The 25,434-nt window shown below is 39.6% G+C and overlaps 3 protein-coding genes across 11 annotated transcripts in view; 2 read left to right on the top strand and 1 right to left on the bottom strand.

Moving 5' to 3' along the window:
• Positions 1–9,873, top strand: part of FRY (FRY microtubule binding protein) — a 387,367-nt gene extending 377,494 nt beyond the window's left edge. For 6 of the 7 annotated variants that reach the window (XM_057489806.1, XM_036905022.2, XM_057489778.1 and 3 more), the window contains 2 exons: positions 1,941–2,143; positions 2,736–9,873. In XM_057489806.1, the coding sequence (XP_057345789.1) occupies positions 1,941–2,143; positions 2,736–2,994 (462 nt within the window). In that variant the 3' untranslated portion in view covers positions 2,995–9,873. Of the gene's footprint in view, positions 1–1,940; positions 2,144–2,735 lie in introns of those variants that run through there. The other variant, XM_057489808.1, reaches the window with a different exon arrangement.
• ZAR1L (zygote arrest 1 like) overlaps positions 1–23,041 on the bottom strand; it is a 30,547-nt gene extending 7,506 nt beyond the window's left edge. The window contains exons 1-5 of one of the 3 annotated variants that reach the window (XR_008993009.1): positions 20,841–23,041; positions 20,256–20,348; positions 18,639–18,713; positions 988–1,076; positions 524–605 (exon numbers count right to left, since the gene is read on the bottom strand). Coding sequence is in view for 2 of the 3 variants with exons in the window: in XM_036905030.2 (XP_036760925.1) it covers positions 15,094–15,237; positions 18,639–18,713; positions 20,256–20,348; positions 20,841–21,617 (1,089 nt within the window). In the remaining variant the exon portion in view is untranslated. Of the gene's footprint in view, positions 1–384; positions 606–987; positions 1,077–15,093; positions 15,238–18,638; positions 18,714–20,255; positions 20,349–20,840 lie in introns of those variants that run through there. The other 2 variants (XM_036905031.2, XM_036905030.2) reach the window with 2 other exon arrangements.
• A 52-nt stretch (positions 23,042–23,093) lies between these two features.
• Positions 23,094–25,434, top strand: part of BRCA2 (BRCA2 DNA repair associated) — a 59,359-nt gene continuing 57,018 nt past the window's right edge. The window contains exons 1-2 of the mRNA XM_036905020.2: positions 23,094–23,283; positions 24,026–24,131. Of these exons, the coding sequence (XP_036760915.2) occupies positions 24,059–24,131 (73 nt within the window). The 5' untranslated portion in view covers positions 23,094–23,283; positions 24,026–24,058. The remainder of the gene's footprint in view (positions 23,284–24,025; positions 24,132–25,434) is intronic.

Raw genomic sequence — 25,434 nt, 5'->3', positions numbered from 1 at the left:
GCCTGAACTAGGACAGAAGTCAGTCTCTGGAGAGGAGGAGTACGAAAGGGGAGAGAGGTCATCAGATGAACCGGGGCCCCGGCGGTGCTACAGCTGAGACAGGATTGCAAAAGCAGACTGCGGCAATGGTGCGTCCAGTCGAGCCTTCTGCCGGCCAGTCAGTGACTGGGTCCGCCTACCAGACCGCGCCCAGGTTTAGGCCTCTTGCGGGAGGTTAAGTATGAGGATCTGAGATCAGAGGAGAGATCTGGGCTAGAGGTGCAGAAGTGGTGGCTGTCCGTGAAACATCCTGCCCTGAGGAGTGGGGTGATGATGGAGCTCGGGCTGCCACATGGAGGAGGAGGGGACAGGGTGACAACCATGTCACTGTGTTTATGGCTCAGTTTGGGAAAAGGTGAATGTGTAGTTTTTATACTTTCAAATGCCAATTTCAGGGGAGGCATGAGTCACACATCTGTATGAAGAGCTTCACAAACCAGTTCTCCATAGATTTAGAAATTAACAGATAAAAGACAGTTGTTACCTGTTATTTACCATGTTGTCAAGATAAAAGTTACTTTTATTCTTCTAGCAACTATTAGCAGGATCCTTAGAGTCCATTTGTGCTAAAAAAAAACAGGATATGCAAATGTAACCTCACAAGTGATTTTCCATATTAAAAAAGCAATTCAAGTTTCACTTTAGTACATTGTGTTAAATATCATGTGTATATATACATATTATATGTAATACGTATTATTGTATGGTATGTATGATTCCTATGATACATATCATATATCATGATAATAACATTATCAAGTAAATTTGAAATGAATTTCTCCTTATTTTAAATCTACTTAAGTTTTAAATACTAGACATACACATGGTATTTAAAACTTACCTAGATTTAAAATAATGAGAAATTCGCTTTCAATCAAAAGTTATATATATAAGATACTCTAGTATCTTATTTAAAAGGATTACCTCAGTAAATTTCAAGCCTAGTACCTGAATAGGTAGTTGTATTAAACAGGCATCTGAGTGAAGACCAACAGCCCTTGAGCGCTCCTGCTCTGTAAGTTGTACAGTGAGCAAACCTGGGAACAAAGAAATGTGAAGATGATGGGAAAATCAGCTTTCAAAGAAAATGAGCACCATCAGCTTACATCACAAAGGAAAACCCCTTTAAATGTTTTTAAAATGCTCTTGAAATCAAATTGCAACACAGTTGACTTCCATAGTACATCCCGGGGCACTAAAAAGGGACACAGATTTTTTTCTTATGATTTACTTTGTAACACACCCTGGCACTTTGGGTTCCAGTAATTCTGGGGGGAAAGGTCTCTTATCATGAACACGCCTATTACACTTAAAGAAGAGGTTTTTCCTCTTCTTTAAAATTATGTCTTTAACCTTTTCCCATGGCATAGAAACAGTGAGAAAAATTTATTTTTCAACAGGGTCCATGTTCATGATTATATTTTGAGCATTTATGTGCCAAGCTGTACTAAGCATTTTATGTACTTTATCTCATTTCATCTTTAAAACAACCTGTGAGGTAGGGAAGATCTTTAGCCTCAGATGAGAAAAGCGAGGCCCATGAAAGTGTATTTGCTTGACTGTAGTCCCTAGGACACTGCAGAATCGGCATGTGTAACGCAGCTCTACGCAGCTCCCAAGCCTGTTCTCTTGCGCATTTTACCTGTGATGCCCTTCTACTTAAATAGAAAACATTTTAAAGGAAGTCTTAATCTTTTATACAAGAGCATCCCAGCTGTTGATACATAAAGTTATTCAGTACACACAGCCCCCTACACATACCATGTAGCACAGTTTCAGTTGTCTCAATTGACCTGTTAAGCTCATGCTTAACCAGACCTCATCGAATCAAATTGTTTTCCTTTGGACATGTATAATCCAGCCTGCAACTAAATATGGCAAAAATAAAATTTTCTTAACAGCTGCTAAATATGTCCAGGGAGCTGAGTGACTTAAAGAAAAACCTGAAGGAGGCCACGGCGGCCATTGCAGCTGACCCTCTGTATATAGAGGGCGCGTGGTCTGAGCCAACCTTCACGTCCACTGAAGCGGCCATCCAGTCCATGCTGGAGTGCTTGAAGAACAACGAACTTGGCAAGGCTTTACGGCAAATCAGGGAATGCAGGTGACTCTACTATTTCTTTTAGAGATGGTTAAAGGAGATGCATGCCTAATTTTTACTTTGCATGTGGTTGGGGACTAACTCACTATAGCATGAACAGCTAGACATTTTATATACGTCTGCCTCAGATATTTACCATTCTCATGACAGAAACATTGGATTTTTGAACTTAAATGTTAAAGTATTTGTACTGGTTCTAGTCATTTGTCATCCCTAAAGTACTGAGACACTTCAAAATATACCCCAACATAAATTGAAAACTAATATCCTTTTGGGGTTTTTCCCCCTATGTGTTGATGGTGTATTCACAGTCACTGGAACCAGAGAGCTATAGCTAATAATATCAATGTTCTAAGATTATCATATTCCATCTGATATTTTTATACTTTAGATATTTCCATCACCATCATCAATTTTAGGATATTGAGTATTATTGATTTTGATGTTTGTTCGCTGAATATTAAATTGTATACTTTAGATGTCTGGATTATATAGAATGTGAATTATATATCTCAAAGATTTTTTTTTTTTAAAGAGTAATCTTATACTAACAGACTCATAATCTCTAACGTATGCCATTATTTTTTGACTGCAGAAGTTTGTGGCCCAATGATATCTTTGGAAGCAGTTCTGATGATGAGGTCCAGACACTACTGAATATTTATTTCCGTCATCAAACTCTAGGGCAAACAGGCACTTACGCACTGGTGGGGTCTAATCAGAGCCTGACCGAAATCTGCACGAGGCTGATGGAGCTGAACATGGAGATCCGGGACATGATTCGCAGGGCCCAGAGCTACCGGGTCCTCACTGCTTATCTTCCAGACTCCAGCGTCTCTGGCACTAGTCTCTGACAGGAGCCTCCCATCCCCCGTGGGTCCCAAGCTGGGGGTGCTGTCATGCTGGAGTGACATCATTCAGTGTCTTCTCAGCCTTCAGAAGACTTGGTCAAACTGTCCTCCCTCTCGTTACCTGTAGGACTTTTTCTAAAGAAGATGGCAGAACTTCCCATGTGTAGCAATATTCTAAGAACCAAGGTAGCCGAGAATATTCTGGGACAGACTCCACCACCCATCACGCTGTGTGGCACAAATGTGTTATCATTTTACTGAGCAAATGCAACTCACTACTGAAGAAGTGACTTCCATTGCATACCAAAGCTGACTACACTGAACAATACCTTCCTTTCTAGAAATAATTTTAGATTGGCAAAAGTGCAATGTTTCTTCACTAAAAAAATTTTATATTCTAGAACTTGTACATTCTTTCCCTTTTTTTTTTTTTTCCCTCTTTTTGGTGGGCTAAGGAAGGAGCAGGCAGCATGACGCTGGCCACTGAAAATTATAAGATGGTCAAAAGCTGACAGCCTGTAAACATGAAAAGGGAATTATAAATGGACAATTTAATGTACACTGTAATTTGAATATGATTACTGTACCTAAAATGAGCTGCTATGAAGTACCTTCCTTATGTTGCTAGGCTACTGTTTCCGAAAGCCCTGGACCTCTTTGCAGGGGTCTGTGATTAGGACTCTAGCACCAAAAATGGTCCAGAGACTTTTTTTTTAAGGATCTTGGCTGCTTTTTACTAGAAGGTTCCTTTTATGAGCATATTTATACTACAGAAGGATAAGTGTTAATTTTAACCAACTTTGCCATTTTGTAGAAAAAAGTTAAAAGACATTCACATTATAAATCAAGTCTTGTCACCTGTCACACATGAATATTTTAATACCCATTTGGATAGCCAGAAGTAGAATCATCAAGGTAAAATATGAGTTGTCACTTTTTTCCTTAAGAAATGTCGTATTTTATTTGTAATATATATGTAAATGGCCATTCTTAAGTTTTCTCCATAAACTTAAGGCTGTCAAGTGTTGGATGTGTGCATGTAAACCTGTTGCACATCAGAAAAACATATTCAGAGTTTATCTATGTAACTTATTCACTCTGTAAATACATTTAAAGTTTTTGTGATGTAATCTTGGTTGATACTCTGTTCAGAACTTCCCTTAGACTAAAAAAAAAGACAAAACACATATTGACCATGGATTTTCTTTCTGGTTAATGAAGCTTTTGCCTTTGACACACATTTTTTTTGTGTCATGTGGGTTGCCACAGTGACAACCCCTAGGGGCACCATTCATGTCTGTTCCATGAATGGTACCTGTTAGGGCTCTGCACCAAGCACCTGACCCTGTGAAGCAGGAGGGATCTTCAACCTCTCTGGAAGTGGACAACAAAAAAAGAACGTCAATTTCAACCAAAGAGAGAAGCCAGAAGACTGAAAGCTCTACCTCTCCACAGCCTATAAGTAAGTTGTCATCCTTAAAATTGTGAAACAGACTACAATGAGCAGGAAAAAGGGGTTTTAATTCTGTCACTACCACCCATCTACCTTCCACCCCACTCGAGAAACAGACACACAATCTAACTTCTGCTGTCTTCCTACTCATATTTATTTAGACTGACAAATATAGCTTGCTTTCCCAACATACAACAGCTACATCATAAGTAGTCATTTTCTAGAAGTATCCAGACACAGGCAGTCTGACCCAGGATTTATTTGTTGCCACAGATAACAACGATTAACTTACTTTAAAAACTTTCTGGATATTGCTGTCAACATATTCCTCTTATGATTTTTTCAACTTACACGAAAGATGATTTGTAGGAGACACCTGAACCGTAGTCTGTCTGAAAATATCATAAGATGTAGGTGTCTGTGGTTAACATCAAACAACTGTCAGAGTTCTGCTGGGACCCACAGTGGAAAGGGCTGACTAGTCAAGGTTGAATTTTTCTGCCATGCACTGGAACCCAGCAAAGAAGCACCATGATGGATTACTTATTCTTTAAAAAGGAGGATTTCATGGGAGATTCTGGGAAGATGGCAGAAAAGAGGTTCCAGAAGCAACCACCTCCTACATACACACCAAGGCAGCAGCTACTCACTCAGAAAACTACTTGAAGACAGAGCAGAACTTCCAGAACTAAAGACGAAGAAAAGACTGCATTGAGAAGGGTGGGGGGGCAGAGCCACAGTTAGGAGCCAAGCCCTTCCCCACCTCCAGCCCACAAGGGGGAAGGAGCAAGGTGCAGAGGGGCAAAGCCTCTGCTTTTGGATGGCTAGCGTGCTGTGTCAACCAGTCTGAGACCTAACACAGAAGCAGCGGTTTGGGAAGCACCTGGGTTATAAGTAAAGGAGATTTATCAACTAATTTTGGGATGTATACCAGAGGGAGGCGATTTGCAGGAGCTTTCTCTGGGGGAGGAGAAGCTGACAGGCACCACTTTTCTTGGCCTCCTTCAGCCTAGCTGGCCAGACACTTGTGGGAACCAGTTCTGACACTTTCTAACCTGCCAGCACCATTCACCTTGCCCTGGCATTCCCCTGTGGACTCATCCTACCAACCTGCCTGACCCATCAGGCACCCATTCAAGGTGCCTACTGAACCATCCCACTGTGCAGACAGCCTCAGTCAGGATGCTACCCCTCCAGATTAACTCCTACCTTGAGAAGATGAGGAGCTATCCTCACCCAGCAGCGTATACAGGCAGTAGACACAGCTGAGCCTCTAAGGTAGCCATGCCATGAATAAGCCCTCTCCACCAGTGTGCCCACAATAGTTTAGCCACTCCTGACAACCAGGCAGAGGGCAGGCCCCACCCACCAGCACAACTGCAGGGGCTGAAGCCAAGTATTCCAGCCAACCACACTGTGAGAGAGCCTTGCAAACTAATGTAATAGTGATGCTGGTCACTGCTGACAGCCTAGTGGATAGCCAGCCTCTCCCACCAGCCCTCTCCCAACAATTGTGGTCCAGATGCAAAAGGAGAGTATACAGGGGACACCCCCAGAAACACCTGATTCTGGTGACCAAGAGGTATTGCATTACTGGGCACCATGGGATGTCTACTACGTAAGGCCACTGCTTTCAAGAGACATAGCTGATCTACCTAGTACACAGAACCAGACAAAATGAGCAGGCAGAGAAATATGTCCCAAACATACACACACCAAAAGACAAAAAATGGCTAAACAAAATGGAGATGAGACATCTACCTGAAAAAGAATTCAAAGTAATGGCCATAAAGATACTCACCAGACCCCAGGCAGAAGAGTGGATGAACTCAGAACATCAACAAAATGATAGAAAATATAAAGAACCAGTCAGAGCTGAAGAGTACAGTAACTGAAATGAAAAATACACTAAAGGGAGTCAATAGATTAAAGAATGTAAAAAAACTTATTAGCAATCTGAAAGACAGGATAATGGAAAGCAACCAAACTAAACAGTAAAAAGAAAGAAGAATATTTAAAAAGGAAAGGTTAAGAGGTGCAGTATTCATAATGTAAGTCCAAAGAGAAAGAAAAAGGAGCAGAAACCTTATTTGAAAAAATAACAGCTGAAAACCACCCTAACCTGGAGAAGGACACAGACATCCAGGCCCAGGATACACAGAGAATGCCAAACAAGATGAACCCAAGAAAGTCGACCTTGACACACAAAGTACGAAAATGTCAAAGATTAAAGATAAAGAAAAATCTTCAAAGCAGCAAGAGGAAAATAACTAGTTGCATACAAGGGAAACCCCATAAGGCTCTCAGCTTTTTCAGCAGAAACTTTACAGGCCAGAAGGGAGTGGCATGATATATTCAAAGTAAGGAAAAGAAAAATTTACAACCAAGAATATTCTACCCATCGAGGTTATCAGTAAGAATTGAAGGAGAGATAAAGAGCTTCCCAGATAAAAAGTTAAAGGACTTTATCAGCACTAAACTTGCCTTACAAGAAATGTTAAAGGAGTTTCATTAAATGGAAAAGAAGATGCACAATTCAAAGAAAATTATGAAAGAAAAATGTTTCATTGGTAATAGCAAACACAATAAAAGTAGTATGTCAATCACTTTTGAAGCTGGTATGATATCTAAAGACAAAAGTAGTGAAATCAATTTTATACATAAAAATTAGTCAAGGAATACACAAAATAAAAATATATACACAAAACATGGAGAGGGGAATAAGAGACTGACATATACATAGAATGCTCTATATGAGCCTCATGGTAAGCACAAATCAAAAACCTTTAATAGAGATAGAAAAAATAAAGATAAATAATCTAATCATGACACTAAAGAAAGTCATCAAATCATAAGTGAAGAGAGCAAAAGAAAGGAAAAGTTCTAGAGAAGAATTGCAAAAAACAACCAGAAACAATTAACAAAATGGCCATAATTACCTACCTATTAATAATTCCTCTAAGTGTAAATGGATGTGGGGGCGGTCCAAGATGGTGGTGTAAAAAGAGCCTATACTCACTTCCTCCCATGTATACACCAAATCTAGCCAACATACAGAGCAATTCCTCCTGAAGTAGAACTGAATGCTGGGTGACATTCAAAAGATAGACCACATTTTAAAAAGGGAGAAGAGATAGAGTCCTGGTGATGACAGGAACCCTACCACCAATGCAGAGAGAAACCTGCAGCAAGGCAGGATATCACGAAGGGACCTGCACCCAGACTCACCCTGGAGCACAGGGAAAAAAGAATGGTTTAAAGAGCAACTAGACTATAAGTGAAGGAAGCTGATTTACTAATTTAGAGTGCCACCCAAATGGCAGGGAAACTGCAGAGCTCTCTCTGAGACCAGAGGTACTAGTGAGTGCCATTGCTTATGTTCCAGGCCCACACTAATAGTGCATGCAAGAGCAGGGTCCAGACACCACTTCAGAAGGCCCAGTGTGTAGCCGACACCAGCTCAAGAAGTTCCCTGTGTACACACAGGGTGCACACAACCCACACAGGAGACACCCCTGGAGCTCTGGTGACCAGAGGATTTTGTGCTTCTGGCCACCAAAGGACACCTGCTACATAAAGCTACCGCTTTCAAAACCAGCCAGCATAGTTGATTTATCTAACAAAAACAGAGAACCTGACAAAATGAGGAGACAGATGAATATGTTCCAAACAAAAGAACAAAGCACCACGAAAAATGCCAAGTGAAACAGAGATCATCTACCTGATAAAGAATTCAAAGTCCTGGTCATACACATGCTCACTGTACTGGACAGAATAATAGACGAACTCTGGGAGGACTTCCACAAAGAGGCAGAAAAAATGAACTAGTCAAAGCTGAAGAATAAAATAACTGAAATGAAAAATACAAGAGAAGGGATCAATAGCAAATCAGAGGCTACAGAAGAACATATCAGTGATCTGGAAGACAGGGTAGTGGAAAGTAACCAAAATGAACAAACAGAAAGGTTTTTTTTTAATGAGAAGATGCTAAAAGATCTCTGTGACAACTTCAAATGAAACAATATTTGCATAAAAGGGGCTCAGAAGGAGATGAGATAAAGGATCAGAGAGCCTATTTGAAGTAATAGTAGTTGGAAATTTCCCCAACCTGGGGAAAGAAATGAACACCCCGGTCCTGGAAGCACTAGAGAGCCACTAAGAAATGAAGCCAAGGAGGTCCACACCAAGTCATATAGTAATTAAAATGGGAAAGACAATAGAGAACCTTAAAAACAGTAAGAGAAAGGCAGACCATTACCTACAAGAGAAACCCTATAAGGCTATCAGCAGATTTTTCAGCAGAAACTTGACAGAAGGAAGTGGCACGAATTTTCAAAGTGCTGTAAGGTCAAAAATCCATAACCAAGAATATGCTACCCAGCCAGGTTATCATTCAGAGTTGAAGAGGTTAAAAAATGTGGAGCTCAAAAGACACAGTAGTAAAATCAATTATACACAAAAATTAGTGAAGAAAGACAAAAATATGTAAATTATGATGTCATATGCATAAAAAGTGGAGGAGAAAATAAAAAAGTAGTACTTTAAGAATATGTTTGAACTTAAGTGCCCATCAAGCTAATATAGACTACTGTATATACAGAATGCTACATATGACCTAAGGTTAACCACAAACTTATAACATACACAAAAAAGTAGAGAAAGGAATCAGCATAGCACGAAAAAGTCATTAACTCACAAAGGAAGAGCAAGAGAAGGCACAGAACTGTAAAAACTACCAGAAAACAACAAAATGGCAATAAAATATCTACCTATCTATAATTACTTCAGATGTAAATAGACTAAATGCTCCAATCAGAAGACACAGTGTGGCTGAATGAGTAAAGAAACAACACTCATCTATATACTGCCTACAAGACACTTACTGCAGACCTAACGACATCACAGAATGAAACTGAAGGGATTGAAAAAGATATTCCATAAATAAAAGCAAAAAAAAAAAAGAAAATAGGAGCAGCAACACTTACATCAGACAAAACAGACTTTGAGACAAAGAAAAGGCATTATTAATGATAAAGGGATCAGCCCAACAAGAAGAAAGAACAGTTATAAATATCTATGCACCCAAAATAGGGGCACCTACAGAGCAAATACTAACAGATACAAAGGGAGAAGTTGACAGTAATAGAATAATAGTAGGAGCCTTTAAGACCCCACTTACATCAATGGACAGATCATCCAGACTGAAAATTAATAAGGAAACACTAGCTTTGAATGACACATTAGACCAGATACAATCAGCAAATATATAAAAAAAAATTTCATCCCAAAACAGGAGAATATAAATTCTTCTCAAGTACACAGGGAACATACTCCAGGATAGATCACATATTATTAGGTCACAAAACAAATCTCAAATTAAAAACATTGAAATCATATCAAGCATATGCTTGTGACTCCCACCACAACTATATAAAAGTAGAAATCAATTTTTAAAAATGGAAAACACAAAACATGTGGAAGCTAAACAACATGCTACTAAATCATCAATGGGTCAAAAAAGATATCAATGAGGAAATCAAAACTACATGGAGACTAATGAAAATAGAAATACAACAGTTCAAAATCTGTGAGAAGCAGCAAAAGAAATTCTCAGAGGGAAGTTTATAGCAATACAGGTGTACTTCAACAAACAAAAAGGTTTTAAACTAAAAATTTTTTAATTAAATTAATTACAAAAATTTAAAAAATCCAACCTTACACCAAAAGGAACTAGAAAACAAGAACAAAGTCTAAAGTTAGTAGAAGGAAGGAAATAATAAAGATCAGAGCAGAAAGAAATTAAATAAACTAAAAGAAAAATCAAAGAAACTAAGAACTGGTTCTTTGAAAAATTAAAATAAAATTGATGAATCTTTAGCCAGACTCACTGAGGGGAAAAAAAAAGAAAACTCAAAGTCAGAAATGAAAGAAGAGAAGTTTCAATGAACACAATTTAATAAAAAGGAATGTAAGAGATTACTATAAAAAATGATATGCCACCAAGTTGACAACCTAAATAAAATGCATAAATTCACAGAAACACAATCTTCCACGAGTGAAGCAGGAAAATACTAAAGTCTCCACCAAACAACTATTAAAACAAATAAGTGAGTCAATACAGTCACAGATAAAAATTAACTTACAGAAATTGGTTGCATTTTCATACACTAACAATGAGCAGACAGAAAAATTTAAACAATCCCATTTACAACTGCATCAAAGACAATAAAATACCTAGGAATAAACTTATCCAAAGAGGTAAAAGACCTGTACTCTGAAAACTATGACATTGATGAAAGAAACTGAAGATGATGCAAATAAGTAGACAAAGTATGCTGATGGATTAAAAGAATATTGTTAAAATAGCCATACTATCCAGAGCAATCTACAGGTACAATGCAATTCCTATCAAAATACCAATGCCATTGTTCACAGATTTAGGACTAATAATCCTAAAATTTGTTTGGAACTGTAAAAGAGCCCAAAGAACCAAAGCAATCTTAAGAAAAACAAAGCTGGAGACACCATACTCCCTGACTTAAGACTATACTACAAAGCCACAGTATTCAAAACAAAATGGTACCAGCGCAAAAATAGATACATTGATCAAATAAATAGAATAGAAAGCCCAGAAATAAACCAATGCTTATATGGTCAATTAATATATGACAAAGGAGGCAAGACTATACAGTGGGGAAAAGACAGTCTTTTCAATAAATGGTGTTGGGAAAACTGGACAGCTACATGCAAGAGAATGTAACTGAACCACTGTCTTAAACCATATTTTTTGAAAAACTCAAATAGGATTAAATAGCTAAATTAAATATCAACCTTAGCAATTTTTTCTGGATATGTCTCACTCACCAGGTGAAGGAAACAAAAACAAAAATAAACAAGTGGGCCTACATCAAACTATAAACAGCTTCTGCACAGCAAAGGAAACCATCAACAAAATTAAAAGGTAACCTATTGTGAAGGAGAACATATTTGCAAATGATATATCTGATAAAGGGCCAATATCCAAAATATATAAAGAACTCATTCAAGTCAACACCAGAAAAACATATTGTTGATTAAGAAATAGTCAAAGGACCTAACTAGACATTGTTTCATAGAGGGCAAACATGGCCAAGAGACACATGAAAAGATGCCCCAAGTCACTGATCACCAGGGAAATGCAAATCAAAACCACAATGAGGTATCACCTCACACCAGTCAGAATGGCTAGTATCAACAAGACATGAAATAATACATGTTGATGAGGATGTGGAGAAAAGGGAACGCTTGTGTACTGTTGGTCAGAATGCAAACTGGTACAGCCAGTATGGAAATTCCTCAAAAAGTTAAAAATAGACATACCATAGAACCCAGTAATTCCACTTCTGGGTGTTTACCAAAAGAAAAAACACTAATTTGAAAATATATACATACACATCTATGTTCATTACAGCACTATTTACAATAACCAGGATATGGAAGCCACCTAAGTGTCCATTGCTAGATGACTGGATTAAGAAGATGTGGTGCATATATACAATGGACTATTACTCAACCATGAAAAATGAAATCTTGCCATTTGCCACAACATGGATGAACAGAGAGTTTTTATGGTAAGTGAAATAAGTCACATGGAGAAAGACAAATGTCACAGAATTTCATTTGTATGTGGGGTCTAAAAAACAAAACAGATGAACAAGAAGCAAGCAAAACAAAAACATACTCATAAAGAAAACAAACTGGTGGTTGCCGGAGAAGAGTAGGAGGATGGGCAAAATAGGTGAAGGGGATAAAGAGGTACAAACTTCCAATTATAAAATAAGTCATATGAGGATGAAAGTACAGCATAGGGTGTATAGTCAATAATATCATAAGAACTTTATATGGTGACAGTAACTACACTTACTGTGGTGAACAGTTTGTAATGTACATAATTTTCAAATCACTATTGTATACCTGAAGCTAATATTATATGTCAACTACATTTCAATAAAAAGAAAAATTTTTAATGAATACCCAAAAAAAAACAAAGCCTTCAGTTGGAGGAAGTAACCACAGATGTAATGGAAAGAACAAGAGAACTAGAATTAGAAGTGGGGCCTGAAGATGGGACTGAATCGCTGCATCTCATGATCATAGTTGTAAGCATGAGGAGTTGCTTCTTATAGATAAACAAAGAGGTTGAGATGGAATCTATTCCTGATAAAAACTGTTTAAATGATGACAGAGGATTTAGAATATTATATAAATTTAGTGCATGGAGCAGCAGCAGGGTTGGAGAGGACTGACTCCAATTTGAAAAGAGTTCTGTGGGTAAAATGCTATCAAACAGCATCACATGCTACAGAGCAATTGCTCATGAAAGGGACAATCACTGCGGCAAACTTCACTGTTATCTTTTTTTTTTTTTAATATACTTCTTTTATTTTTAATTTTTATTTTTTTGATATCATTAATCTACAATTACAGAAAGAACATTATGTTTACTAGGTTCCCCCCTTCACCAAGTCCCCCCCACATACCCCTTCACAGTCACTGTCCATCTGCATTGTAAGATGCTGTAACATCACTACTTGTCTTCTCTGTGTTGCGCAGCCCTCCCCGTGCCCCACACACACTATACATGCTAATCATAATGCCCCCTTTCTTTTTCCCCCTTATCCCTCCCTTCCCACCCATCCTCCCCAGTCCCTTTCCCTTTGGTAACTATTAGTCCATTCTTGGGTTCTGTGATTCTGCTGCTGTTTTGTTCCTTCAGTTTTCCTTTATTCTTATACTCCACATATGAGTGAAATCATTTGGTACTTGTCCTTCTCCACTTGGCTTATTTCACTGAGCATAATACCCTCCAGCTCCATCCGTGTTGTTGCGAATGGTAGGATCTGGTTTTTTCTTATGGCTGAGTAATATTCCATTGTGTATATGTACCACATCTTCTTTATCCATTCATCTACTGATGGACATTTAGGTTGCTTCCATATCTTGGCTATTGTAAATAGTGCAGCGATAAACATAGGGGTGCATCTGTCTTTTTCAAACTGGAGAACTTCACTGTTATCTTAAAGAAATCACCATTGCCACCCCAACTTCCAGGAACTACCACCCTGCTCCGTCAGCAGCCAGTAACGCCAAGGCAAGCCCCTCTACCAGCAAAAAGATCTCACTGAAAGCTCAGATGATGGCTAGCATTGTTTTAAGCAATGTTGTTTTTAAATTAAGGTATGTACCCTGTTTTTTAGACATAATGCTATTGCATAGACTGTAGTATGTGTGTGTGTGTGTATGTGTACATATACTACATGTAAACTTAATTTTTATATGTACTGGGAAACAAAACAGTTCATTTGACTTGTTTTATTGCAATATTCACTTTATTGTGGCAGTCTGGAATCCAACCTGCAATATCCCTCAGGTATGCCTGTAACTTGCCCATAATTAAACAACTAGGTACCACACCGAGATTTTGAAGTTAGGTAATCTGACTCCAGAGCATGCTCCTCATGGTCATACCGCTCAGTTCCATGTGGCCCGTAGCTCACAGCAGAAATCTAAAAGTCATTTTCTCTCTCCATCATCACTTCCAATCTTGTACGGTACATTCCCAAACATTATCTTGAATTGATGTAATTCTCCCCACATCCATGGCCACCACCCTTGTCCAAGCCGTCATTCTGCTCATGTGTTCTCGAACCTTCTAAATAGTCTCCCTCCTTCCATTTTACCTGGTCTTCTCTCACAGTGGTGAGTTTTTTAAAGTAAGAATCTGATGTCATGCCATCACTGCCTTGTTGAAACCCCTTCATGGGTGTGGCTTGAACCCTGTCTTCTCCAGTCTGTGCCCCACATCAGCTTCAGGGGCTACTATTCATGGGACATGCCAAGTACATGTCCCACTCCTCAGGGCCTTTGCTCTTGCTGTCTCCTTGAATCAAAATCATCTTTTCTTCCAATTCCCTCAGACTGAAGGTCTCAATTCTCATGTCCCCTCTTCCCAGCCACCCAATCTAAAAGGGTCACTCTCTCATAGCCTACTGTTTCCATCACAGCACTTACTATATCTGAATCTGAGAAAAAATAGCAATGTAGTAAAGCCATGGAGCAAGTCCTAGTCTACCTGGGTTCAAATCTGACTATATCTATGACCTCTCTGTGGCTTCCTCTCCTCATCTATTAAGAAGGGGTATTAAGGGTTCTTACTTAATGTTGCTGCTGTGATAAACTAAAACAATACCAGGCATCTACTAAGTGTGCTGTTTAGGCATCTGCTATAATTATTGCGTTTACTTGAAGGCAAGAACCTTGCCCCTTGATCATCTCTATTCCCAGTGCTTAGAACAGCCAGCTTATAAAAGTGTGTCAAATGAATGACTGCTGTCCCTCTTCACTTCTACCTTCATAGAAGTGACAGTGTCTACCATCTCCCAATACTATATTGACATTTTTACCTCAGGATTACCAATTAATGTGACTTCATGGGCTATTCTACATGCATTTACTTTATTCTATTCACATTGTACAACTGTAATACAACCTACAAAAAGTACAAAAGCTTAATCCATTTTCAATACCAGGTCAGAGCTAAATGGCAAAAGAGGAACAGTACAGTAAGTCACAAGAAGAGTTTGGGTGTCCTGTACAAGTCATACTGCTTGTCACACAATGTATTTAAAGCTATAAATACTGCCACAGGAGAATCTCTTGTCTTTGCAGCGACCACACAGTTCCTGTCGATGAGGCCTCCTTAGATCAATGTGTCTTTTCTTTTGAGGACAGGAACAACGAGACTTTGAACAGGTCTTTAGAAAATAAGGAACAGTTTCAACACTAAGTGATCAAATTCATGTTTCAAATGTAATCCTCAAAATACTTCTTCCTACCACCCCATCCCTGATATCTTCATCTTCCTTTCAGTCTCATGATTAGTTATACAAAAGTTATACAAAGTTATACAAAAGTTATACCAAGTTATACAAAACGACTCATTTGGGTTTTTACATTTGGAGCCAGGTGGGGGTGAGGGACAGTGGATGAGTACTAAGGGGTTTAATGATTTGATTATCCAGACTGGCACATCTAAACACACTACACCAGTGATTCTCCATCTGCAGTATCTTATCCACCACCAGACATCTGGCATTGTCTGGAGATATTTTTGGTTGTCACAACTAGGGGCTGGAGGGTGGCAGGGGTGGGGTTCTAGAGGAAGCTAAGTTTTCTTTCTGGACATGCCTAATTTTCACTGATTTTTTTAATCCATTATCTCATTCTGTCTTCTGATAAATAAAAATCACACCCCATGGAGACTGGAATACTGCCTGGGTCCATCCTCCCAATCTTGCTAATCTCTGAAATTGATCATCACTGCTCTCTTTTCTGTATATGACCACAGCCAAACAGAAGGAGTCAAGCTTTACCTTTTATATGGTGGAAATAGGCATTTCATTTTCCAAATGAGTCTTAAATAGGATCTATCAAATATTGAGTATGTGTGATCTTAATACTAATAGCTAATACTCACATGATATTTACTATATTCACTTTTCTAAATACTTTATACAGATTAATTCATTTAATCTTCACAATACACTTATAAAGAAGAAAAGGCTCACTTTTAAGAAATTTAAAATTTTAAAAAAATCAAGATTTAATCGCAAGATGGGTTTCTGTTTCTGGCAATGGTGGATGAGGTAGTTTTGACCAAGCCTCCTGCTTAGGCCAACTAGAAAAGAATAATTTTTAAAAAAGAACTATCTAAAGGCATTGGAGAATTATCTAAGCACTGAGAAGGAAATTCATGAACAGAGTTAAGCCTGATATTTGGGACTATTTTCTCTTTAAAGGTATCCGCCAGTTCTCGGTGGGGTTAAACTAGGAAGCTGAAAATGAGTTTGACAAGTTGATAAGGCTGAGGGATAATCTTAAATATGCCAAAATGGAAGAGCCCTGATAAACAATTCAGGTTTTGTGTTGGGGCCCTGAAAGGCTACACACTAAGAATAATGATGAACTAAAAATTGACCAGCCTTCACAAATGCTATATTTCAGCTTCAAAACATCTTAACCCTGATTGGAAAGTGGTGATCTGAAATTGTTAGCACCTGTATCTGCCCACCAGAGGCAAACAAATCTTCTGTGGAAGAAGATAATATCTCAGGCCTCAAATTATCAGTGTAATTTTCCTATACACTATCTAGGACTCAGTCAAAAGTAAATAACAAGGTGTATAAGGAGACAGAACAAAAGACTTGAAAACCAAGGAAGATGAAGAGGATAGCAACAGGACCACACGGGATTAAGCTAATGTGTTATCTGATACAGATTTTATAATAATTATGCTTCATATGTTCAAAGAAATAAGAATGATATTTCCAACAGATAAATGAAAGTCATTTTTTTTTAAAGCACATAATCCTAGCACTGAAAAATGCAATATCTGAAATCAATGGATGGGTTTAACAGCCAATTAGAAAGAGCTAAGGCAAGAATTAGAAAAATGGAAGATGGTTTTGTAGATAATATCTAAACCGAAGCAAAGAGAAACATAGCACAGGAGATATAGGAAAGAGCAGAAAAACATAAGGGATATGGTGAAAGGTCTAAGATGTGTAATTGGAAGAAAGAATGAGGGCAGAAGCAATACTTCAAAAGATATTGCCTTTAATTTTCCAAAAGTGATAAAAATCTTCAAGCTTCAGATGAAAGGAACACTACGAATCCTGAACAGGATAAATCAAAGAACCTGCAACTAGGCATATAATATAAAACAGCTGAAAATCAATTAGAGATAAATATCATTAAAGCAAGCAGATTTAAAAGGGAACACCAGAGATTAAGAGATATTACTTCAAAGGAGCTGCAATAAGACTCATAGCCAACTCACAGAACTTCCATAAAGGTCAGATCCTTAAAGTGCATAAAGAAAAATACTGCCAACCTAAAATTTCTATACCTAACAAAAATATCCTTTAAAAAGCTGTCCAGACAAAATATGTACCTTGAGACGTGCACCAGGACATATTACAATGTGTTCTTCAGGTAAAAGGGAAGTGGTCCAGATACAAAAAGGACTTAAGAGCAACAGAAAGGATAAATACGTAGCTAAAGCTAGATGAATAATAATAATATAAAATAATGTATTGCAAAGTTTAAAATTAAAATACACAACCACAGCAGCATAGAAGTTAGGATAAAGTGATGAGGAGTTAGAATGTTCTATGGTCATTGCATTGTCAAGGAGAGGTAAGATTACTACTTTATATAGACTTCGGTAAGTCAAAGAATCGTGCTGTAATCCCTACGGTAGAAGAACACTAAAGAATGAATAAACTGCCCAGATAGCAGTTTGGAGGAGGGCAAATCATTTTTTTAACTCAATTCAAGTGAACACAAGAAAAAAGAAAAGGAGTATAAGAAAATATATTTAAACCCAATTTAATAAGTGATTATATTAAACATAAACACCAAATGAGAATGTCAGGCTAGAAAACCTAAGATTAACCATTTATAAACTATCAGACTAGTTTTTAAAATGTCATTTATTTCAAAAGAATATAAAAGAGATGAAATATGTTTAAGTGAGGGATTTAGGTTTTCAACGTTTTGATTGTGAAAAATCAACTATGTCACATTTTTCTGAAAAACTTAAAGAGAAGCTTCCTACAAGGTGTTTTAGATAAGATCTCATCTAATTCTGTGACTTTGCAGACATTAGAGACACTGTAGAATCTGATCACTTCTCTAATACTATCTGAGTAAGCTTGCTTGTTATTTTCTTGTTGAACTTCGGTTTTCTAGTCTGTAACTTGGGGATAACATGTACTTACTTCAAAGGTTAAATTATAGAAAATGCATACAGAACACCTATCCCAAAGTTTGTCACATAGTAAAAGCTTGATAAAGGTTACCTATTGAATTATTACACCCAAACTATATACAGTGTTCAAGAAAAAAAAAAACACAAACCCCAAACATAAACACACCACAGAAGGCAACTTAACAGTAAATCTTTCTCCCCTCCCACTCCCCTCCTGAAAAAATAGAATGTTGCTTCTAAAATGTTATAAAAATTGAAACATTTAGAAAACCTAACACTCTGATACAAATATCCAATTCTACCAAATCCTAACATTTGCCACAGAAGCTTCATATATAAGAATGGAAACAGTATGGAGACAACATAAGTGTTCAGTGTGCTTACCTGACATTGGATTGCTTCTACTCGATAAGGGTTAAAACTCTTGTGGCATTTGCAGCAGAGTTGTTTGAAATAAACCTAAGGAGAAATTTGTCTTTTTTAATACAAGTTTATATGTACCCTAGGCTCCCAGTTGTTAATTTAAGTAGTCCCTCCCCTCACCTTGGACCTTGCTTTCACCCAACCTCTACCCTGAGGTCTCAAGCTCTGCTAGTGTCGTCAGTCACTTTTTCTCACTCTTTGAAACCCACCTTCCTTACTTGTAAAACCAAGATACCACGACTCTGTTTTCTATAATTCTAACAACTATCTAATAATGTACATAAAGTACCACAGTAAAGGTCTTCAGTGGGAAGCACCTGTTATAATTTTACTCACTGTGTGGCCCTGAACTCTGGATCTTCTCCTTTGTCCTAGTCTCTTAGCCCCTACTTTTCCCACTGTTTCCATATTTCCCCACTTGAAGTTCAAATTACTTGTAGTTTCCCACCAATACACTAGGCCTTTCTTGTGCATTTTCTCTCTGCCTCACTCAGTGAACTCCCCTGTTTGTCCTGTTTTAAAATCCTGCTTGCACATCATGATCCCTTCCTTCCAAAGGAGCCAATCATCTCCCTCCTGTGTTACTTCTGTACCATCCGTACAAGGGGTGCCACTGCATATACCACCAAATTCACTTTATCTGCATCACTCCTACTAGAATTAATTTATTGAGGATGAGTTTTATGTCCTGTTCTTTGTATCCTACTGTCTTAGAGTATTTGAAATAAGCCCGTTGTTTTTCTTCTGGCAAAAGAAGGAAAGCAACTTTAGTTTAGTTGAAAGATCTATTTGATTCCAGGGTCTAGTAAATGGCTTGTGTAAAAAGCCAAGTTTTCATTCAAGTCTTTGCATTTTTCCTTGCCCTCTCCTTCCACAGTTCTTTGGCCAGAAAAGCAGTACCTAAAATGTGACAGCACAGGGAATTCAGATTCAAATGCTGTAGAAGTTATTGAAATAGGCCAGATGTAGATGGTTGCAAAATGAAGTGCGTATGCCTAGTGAGAGGAGACAGAAGTCGCCCAGCCGCAGCCGCAGCCTAAGGTTCTCGTACGGAAATGAGAGTCTGTAAACACAGTCTGATCAGCAAAATCTGGAATGCAGATTGTGAAATCTTCCCCAATCTTAGTATGTTGGCAATTAATTCAAATTAAGGGGGAAAAGCCCTCTAAGCCTCAGCAAGTCCCTCCAAGCTAACCTTTACAATAAATTATTTCTCCTATTGCTCCACCTTGTGGACAGACTGACAATTTCCTAGAGCTAAGACTTAAAAATGTTTCAAATAAACCTAAAAAAAAAAAAAAAAAAAGATTATAGACAGTCCCAGCATACACAAGAATAAGAGTTCATCTAAATAAATAACCCAACAGAACTACCAAACCAAATCCAACACCAGAATATGATGCAGGAGCCGCAGGAGCTGGTTCAGTTCAAATCAAGTATTTCCTAAGTGCCCAGCAGAGAAGGCCAAGATGAGCCAGGCAGCATGATGCTCACGCTCCATTCCAAAGCAAATTCTTCCTCCACGTAACGTCTGTGCCAGCCCCATCCTCCTCCCCAGTCCCTCTCACTTTTACTTACCTTATTAGTTCCAGAAATGCACCACACATAAGCACTCTCCCATCTGGTCTTACAATCTTTACAGTGAAAATAACCATATTTTGGTTCCAAAAACTGCAGATAAAGGGAAAAAGTCCTTTACTATCTTGGGAGGGGAAAGATATTTCTTGTGACTTTGTACAAGAAAGAAAAAAAAAACCTCTTTAACCTCGTTCTTAGCTATTTTTGAGGTTACGACAGTAATTTAGTGTCTTATCTCTCAAGCATTACTCTGGGGTTCTTTTTGCTATTGTCCTGTTTTTCCAATCGGTTTTCCACCATGCCACCAACACAATTTCCCCCAAACAAAAACCCAATCACATATGTGACAGACTTGAAACCCTTCTTTGTCTCCTGATTCCCAATGGTTGCCAGACTTTTGGCTTGACCAAGTTTAAAGCTAGCACCGATTTTACCAAAAAGTTGCAAAATATAGAGACCATGTGAAATACATGTTTTCAGAACTTCCTCTTCTTCATCAAATAAAGGGAAAATTTTGTTTTTTATTGCCCCAGAAATGGAAAAGAGGAAAGAGAGGTTAGCAGAGGGCTGAGGGGAGGGGCTCACCTGGAAGCAGGGTTTCCTGAGCGGATCGGCGGCGTCTGCCCGGGCCTGCTTGCTCTTCCTTTCCTGAGGACTCGAGCCATCTTCCTCCGCCAGCTCCTCATGCTGCGTGAGTTCCTCCTGGCTGTCCCCTTCCGACTTGGCAGGTGGTGATGGTGGCTGCTGCGGGCTGGCCTCTGCAGGACCCGAGAGCATCTTCCTCTCCTCGTCTTCCCCATCCTTCCGAAGACTGATCAAGCCCCTGCGGCCTATCACTGGCGAGTAGACTCCCCAGGCTGGCAGGGGTGCCCTGTGGCCTGCACGGCCCCAAGGGGAGCGGCTGCGCAAGGTGCGAGGCCCCAGCGAGCACTGCACGGACTTGTCCACCCGCGGGCTCACCTGCACACCCACCTCCTTGGTGTTAGCCTTGCAAAGCCGCAGGCTCAGGCTGGGGTTCATCTGGGAGAGAATGGCCTTAAGCTGTGCCCTCTTGTAAGGGTCCATGCAGTAGTCGGAGGCATTTGCAGGCACCAACAGCCCAGGCCTGGCCAGGAAAGTGGGGGGACCGGTGTTTTGCCTCCAGTCTGGCTGTTTGTGCTCATTGAGTCCAGGCTGGCCCAAGGGCATTGTGTTTCCATAGCCCTGGTAGAAGCCGTAGGGAACATGGACAAGGCGCTCCATCCACTCCCCGACACCCAGGCGCAGAGCAACAGCCTGGTGCAGTTTGTTTTGTCTTCCACCTTCACTCGCCCCTTCTTCCTCCTGGTCAGGCTGGTTCAAGTTCATCCCCAGCTTCTCCATTTATTTCAGATTCTGATGGGGGTTGCTGCCTATTATACTAATTGAAGAGGGAAGATCTACCTACCTACAGAGGTCTAATTGCCACCTGATTCCTAATTACTGTTTCCTATCTCTTCAATTCACTTCTCTGAATCTTTTTTTCAAAGCTGTTTTTCATTTCTGACTTATTCGCATACATGCTTTAATTAGCGATTACTTCTAGAGTGACTTGCCATTTTAGAAATTGTTTTGAAGCATAATTTGAATACACCAACAAATTGAGCAACTGCATTACAAGAGTGTGAGAAAGAAAGTATATTATGGCAGATTTAATGAATCTTAAGCTCCTAGTGCCACAGCATCAAGGAGCCTCAAGTTATTGGAGGGGAGATAGTGTATATGGTGAGAGAAAATGTATTCCAGAGGGTTGTGTGACATGCTAGTAGCTCTCATTAGTCCACTCCTAGCGAGGACTGCTCTCAAAAGGAGAGTAAAAGTAAATTGTTTCAATTTAGAGGGTAAATTCAGACTTAATGAACTGAAACCTGGGCCTTGTTACTGGGAGGGTTTCTTAACTAGGTCATTCAGTTTCCCCACCTGAAAATACTAACCAATTTCAGTTATTATAAGATTAAATGTAATATTGCTTGTAAAGCACAAAGCAGATTCCATAAATGGTAGCTATGTTAGGTAAGGATCGCAAGTCTGTTCCTTGCGGTTTAGACCTGGACTATCATAAACTCTGGTAGCCAGCTGTAGTGGTAAGGCTCCCAGCTACCCTAAGTTAGGATCAAACTAAAATGACACCTAAGAAACCAAGTAGAGCCTTTCCTTTTTCTAATGTAAGGTTGCTTCCTCTGTTTACTGCTTACATGCTTTCCAGAAACAGCAAGGCCCAGTAGCAGCCTGCACCTCCAGAATTCGGTCGAAACCTGCAAAAGGCAGTACCTAACATTGCAGGAGAGAGGTAAGGTGGTTTCACAAATTTTCAAGAGGATAAACAGGCTCAGGGTTCTTGAAAACAAGCCACCAAAGAGCAACGGAGGACTAAAACTAAAAAGTTTTCTGATTTCAAATCTCAGCCCCTTCTACTCCACATAGAGAGCAGCGGCGTGCAAGGGAGTCGTGCACAACCACGGAACACTCGGGTTTTCTGAAGTGGGGCCCAGTTTGGAGCACTTACGCCCTAAGGACAGAAGAAAGGCCTTTCCAAGACCCAGGCCGGGTGGGAAGGTGGCCACCCAAAGTGAGCGGGAGCAGAGAGAACGGCAAGGAGCCGGGGTATATTCTTCGGACGCTGCCCCCCACAAGCAGCGCGCTGTGAGCGCAAGGCTCAGGGAGAAGAGGGCGAGCGACCCAGCTCCCTCTTTCCGCGGTTCCTGACCGACTGTAACTCAGCACAATTGAAGGCTTGGCTTTCCCACCCGCAGAGGCGGAGACGGCCGGGCCGAAGCGCGACTTCCGGGTGCTGCAGCGTCACCGCGTGACGTGCCGCGAGAGCGGACTTTTGGCGCGAGAGTCTGAAACCGGTCCGCGGAGGCGGAGCAGTCGGGGCTCCTCGCCTTGGGTGCAGCTGGGCTTGTGGGGCGCCGCCCGAAGGAGCCTGAGGGGTCAGATTTCTGATTCAAGTACCGGCGCGGGTTTGGTCAGGTTACTCCGGCCGGAAAGAGCTGCTGCTCTGGAGGCGGTTAGTGTCGGCTGGGTGGAGACGGGTCTCTTCCGCGGCCTCAAGCCGCGGCAACACCTCCCTTGGCCCGGGTAGCAGCTCCCGCGCCCGGCCCTCCACGGTCTCCGTAGGCCCCTCGCTGTGGGGAGGGAGGACAGGCTCCTCGGGGCGAAGGCTCAACCCTCCCCAAGGCAAACCGGAGCCGGCCCCGCCCTGCGTCTCCCTGTCCCAGTCTTGGGCCGCGCAGGCCGCTCAGGTTTGCTCCCAGCCGCCCCAGATCGCCCCATATGAAATGTCCTTGATTGGAAGTACGATAGGTAAAAGTTACTTTTAACGGAATATTGCTATTTTGGAAAATGTTTTACAGTTTCTGGCACACTGTATCTGCCGTAACCTCCAGGTAATTGCTGTGTTATGAGGATTTACTGATTTGCATTTGTCAAGTGTTTATTTCCAGTAGGAGCCCGAACTGCGGCTCCACTAGCCACATGACTAGTTAATTAAGACTAAATAATATTAAAAATTCTGTTCTTGAGTCGCGTTTGGCACATTTCAAATGCTTAATGTGGCTAGTGGCTACCATGTTGGACAGCACATACAGAGAATGCTTCCATCCTCTCGGTGACTGATTTTTGTCCCCAAAGATGGGATCCAGGCAAATAAGCGTAACTTTAAGCAGGCGTACCTGCTTCTGATTTTACTTCAGTGTCACTTAGCAAGGACTGCATCCCTGTGGAGAGTGTTTCGGTGTTCTCTTTTGCAGACTTATTTACCGAGCGTTGGAGAAATATTGTAAATGAAAATGCCTGTTGGATGCAAAGAGAGGCCAACTTTCTTTGAAATCTTTAAGACGCGATGCAACCAACCAGGTATTGACAGATTTTTATATAAATTGATGCAGTTAATTGAGAAAATGTTTTCAGAAAAATGCGCAAGTATTTGTGCTTACCGAAAAGAACACAGTGCTTCAGGTTTTTTATTACACTACAAACTGTTGTTTATGGAGTCATAAATCCATTTAAGAAAATGATCATTTACAGTTAACCAGATGATAAGTATAGAATCCCTGGCAGATTAAGAGGAGACTAGCCCGTTGGTTAGCAGTAGGAAAATGTTTTAAGGCACAGAATTTCCAGCAAATCAGAAGCATGGTAATGTTACTTTATAGCAGAAGTTGTCAAACTTTTTGTTCTCAGTACTTCTTACACTCTTAAAAATGAGGATGTCAAAAGAGCTTTTGTTTACGTAGATTACCATATTAGAAATTAAAACAAAGAACTTTAAAAAAATGTATTCACTTAAAAATAAACTCATTGATATTAACATGAATGACATTTTTATGAAAACTTCAAAAAAATAGAAGAGTGGCAGTATTTTATAATTTTTCATTTCTCTCATATCTGGCTTAATAGAAGATAGCTGGATTCACATCTGTTCTGCATTTAATCTGTTGCAATATGTTGTTTCGGTAGACGTACATGAAAAAAATCGAGCTTCACACAGCAATGTAGTTGAAAAAAGACTATTTTAGTGATCTTCAGTTAATTGTGGGTATATTTCTTTGAATCTACACCAACACTTAAGAGGAATGTTTCTGAAGATTTGCAGTGTGAAATCTGAAACCATGCTCTTGTTACAGTAAATTCTGTTAGTCTTTCTTGCACATATATTGGCACATTGCATTAAACAATATGAAAAATCGCATTTGTCAATTCACTGATCTCACCAGGAAAGTCTCAAGATTGGAAGATGTCAAGCTCACCAAGGCTGATTAAAATTTAACAAAATTGTAATTCTCATTTGAAAGCTTAACGTTTTATCATTGGTATTTTTCATCGACTTAGTGAGTTCTTTCTAGTAAAAATGTCTTCCCATGAAAAAGTGCTAATTCAGCTCAACTCATGAATGCTTTTCTAGACCACTGTTGTACTTAAATATGCAGAAATGTTTATGCATACTTTCTTTTTCGTCACGATATTAAAAAGATGTGGTCAAGGGTTTGGCTTTAATAAGACTAGTTTTTACTGCTTCATTAAGGACGTTTTAAATTGAACTGGCTTTTTCTTTTGGTTTTTTTTTTTAACAAGTGCACAATGAAGAATACTGACTAGTACAGTTTGTTGCCACTGCCCGATTCGTGCAAAGTTGTCGTCAGTTTTACCCACCAGTTGT

Source organism: Manis pentadactyla, chromosome 2 (assembly GCF_030020395.1).
Source record: "Manis pentadactyla isolate mManPen7 chromosome 2, mManPen7.hap1, whole genome shotgun sequence".
NCBI classification, from domain to species: Eukaryota; Metazoa; Chordata; class Mammalia; order Pholidota; family Manidae; genus Manis; species Manis pentadactyla.
Note: the sequence above shows the minus strand (reverse complement) of the source record. Positions and strands in the feature narration are given on the sequence as shown.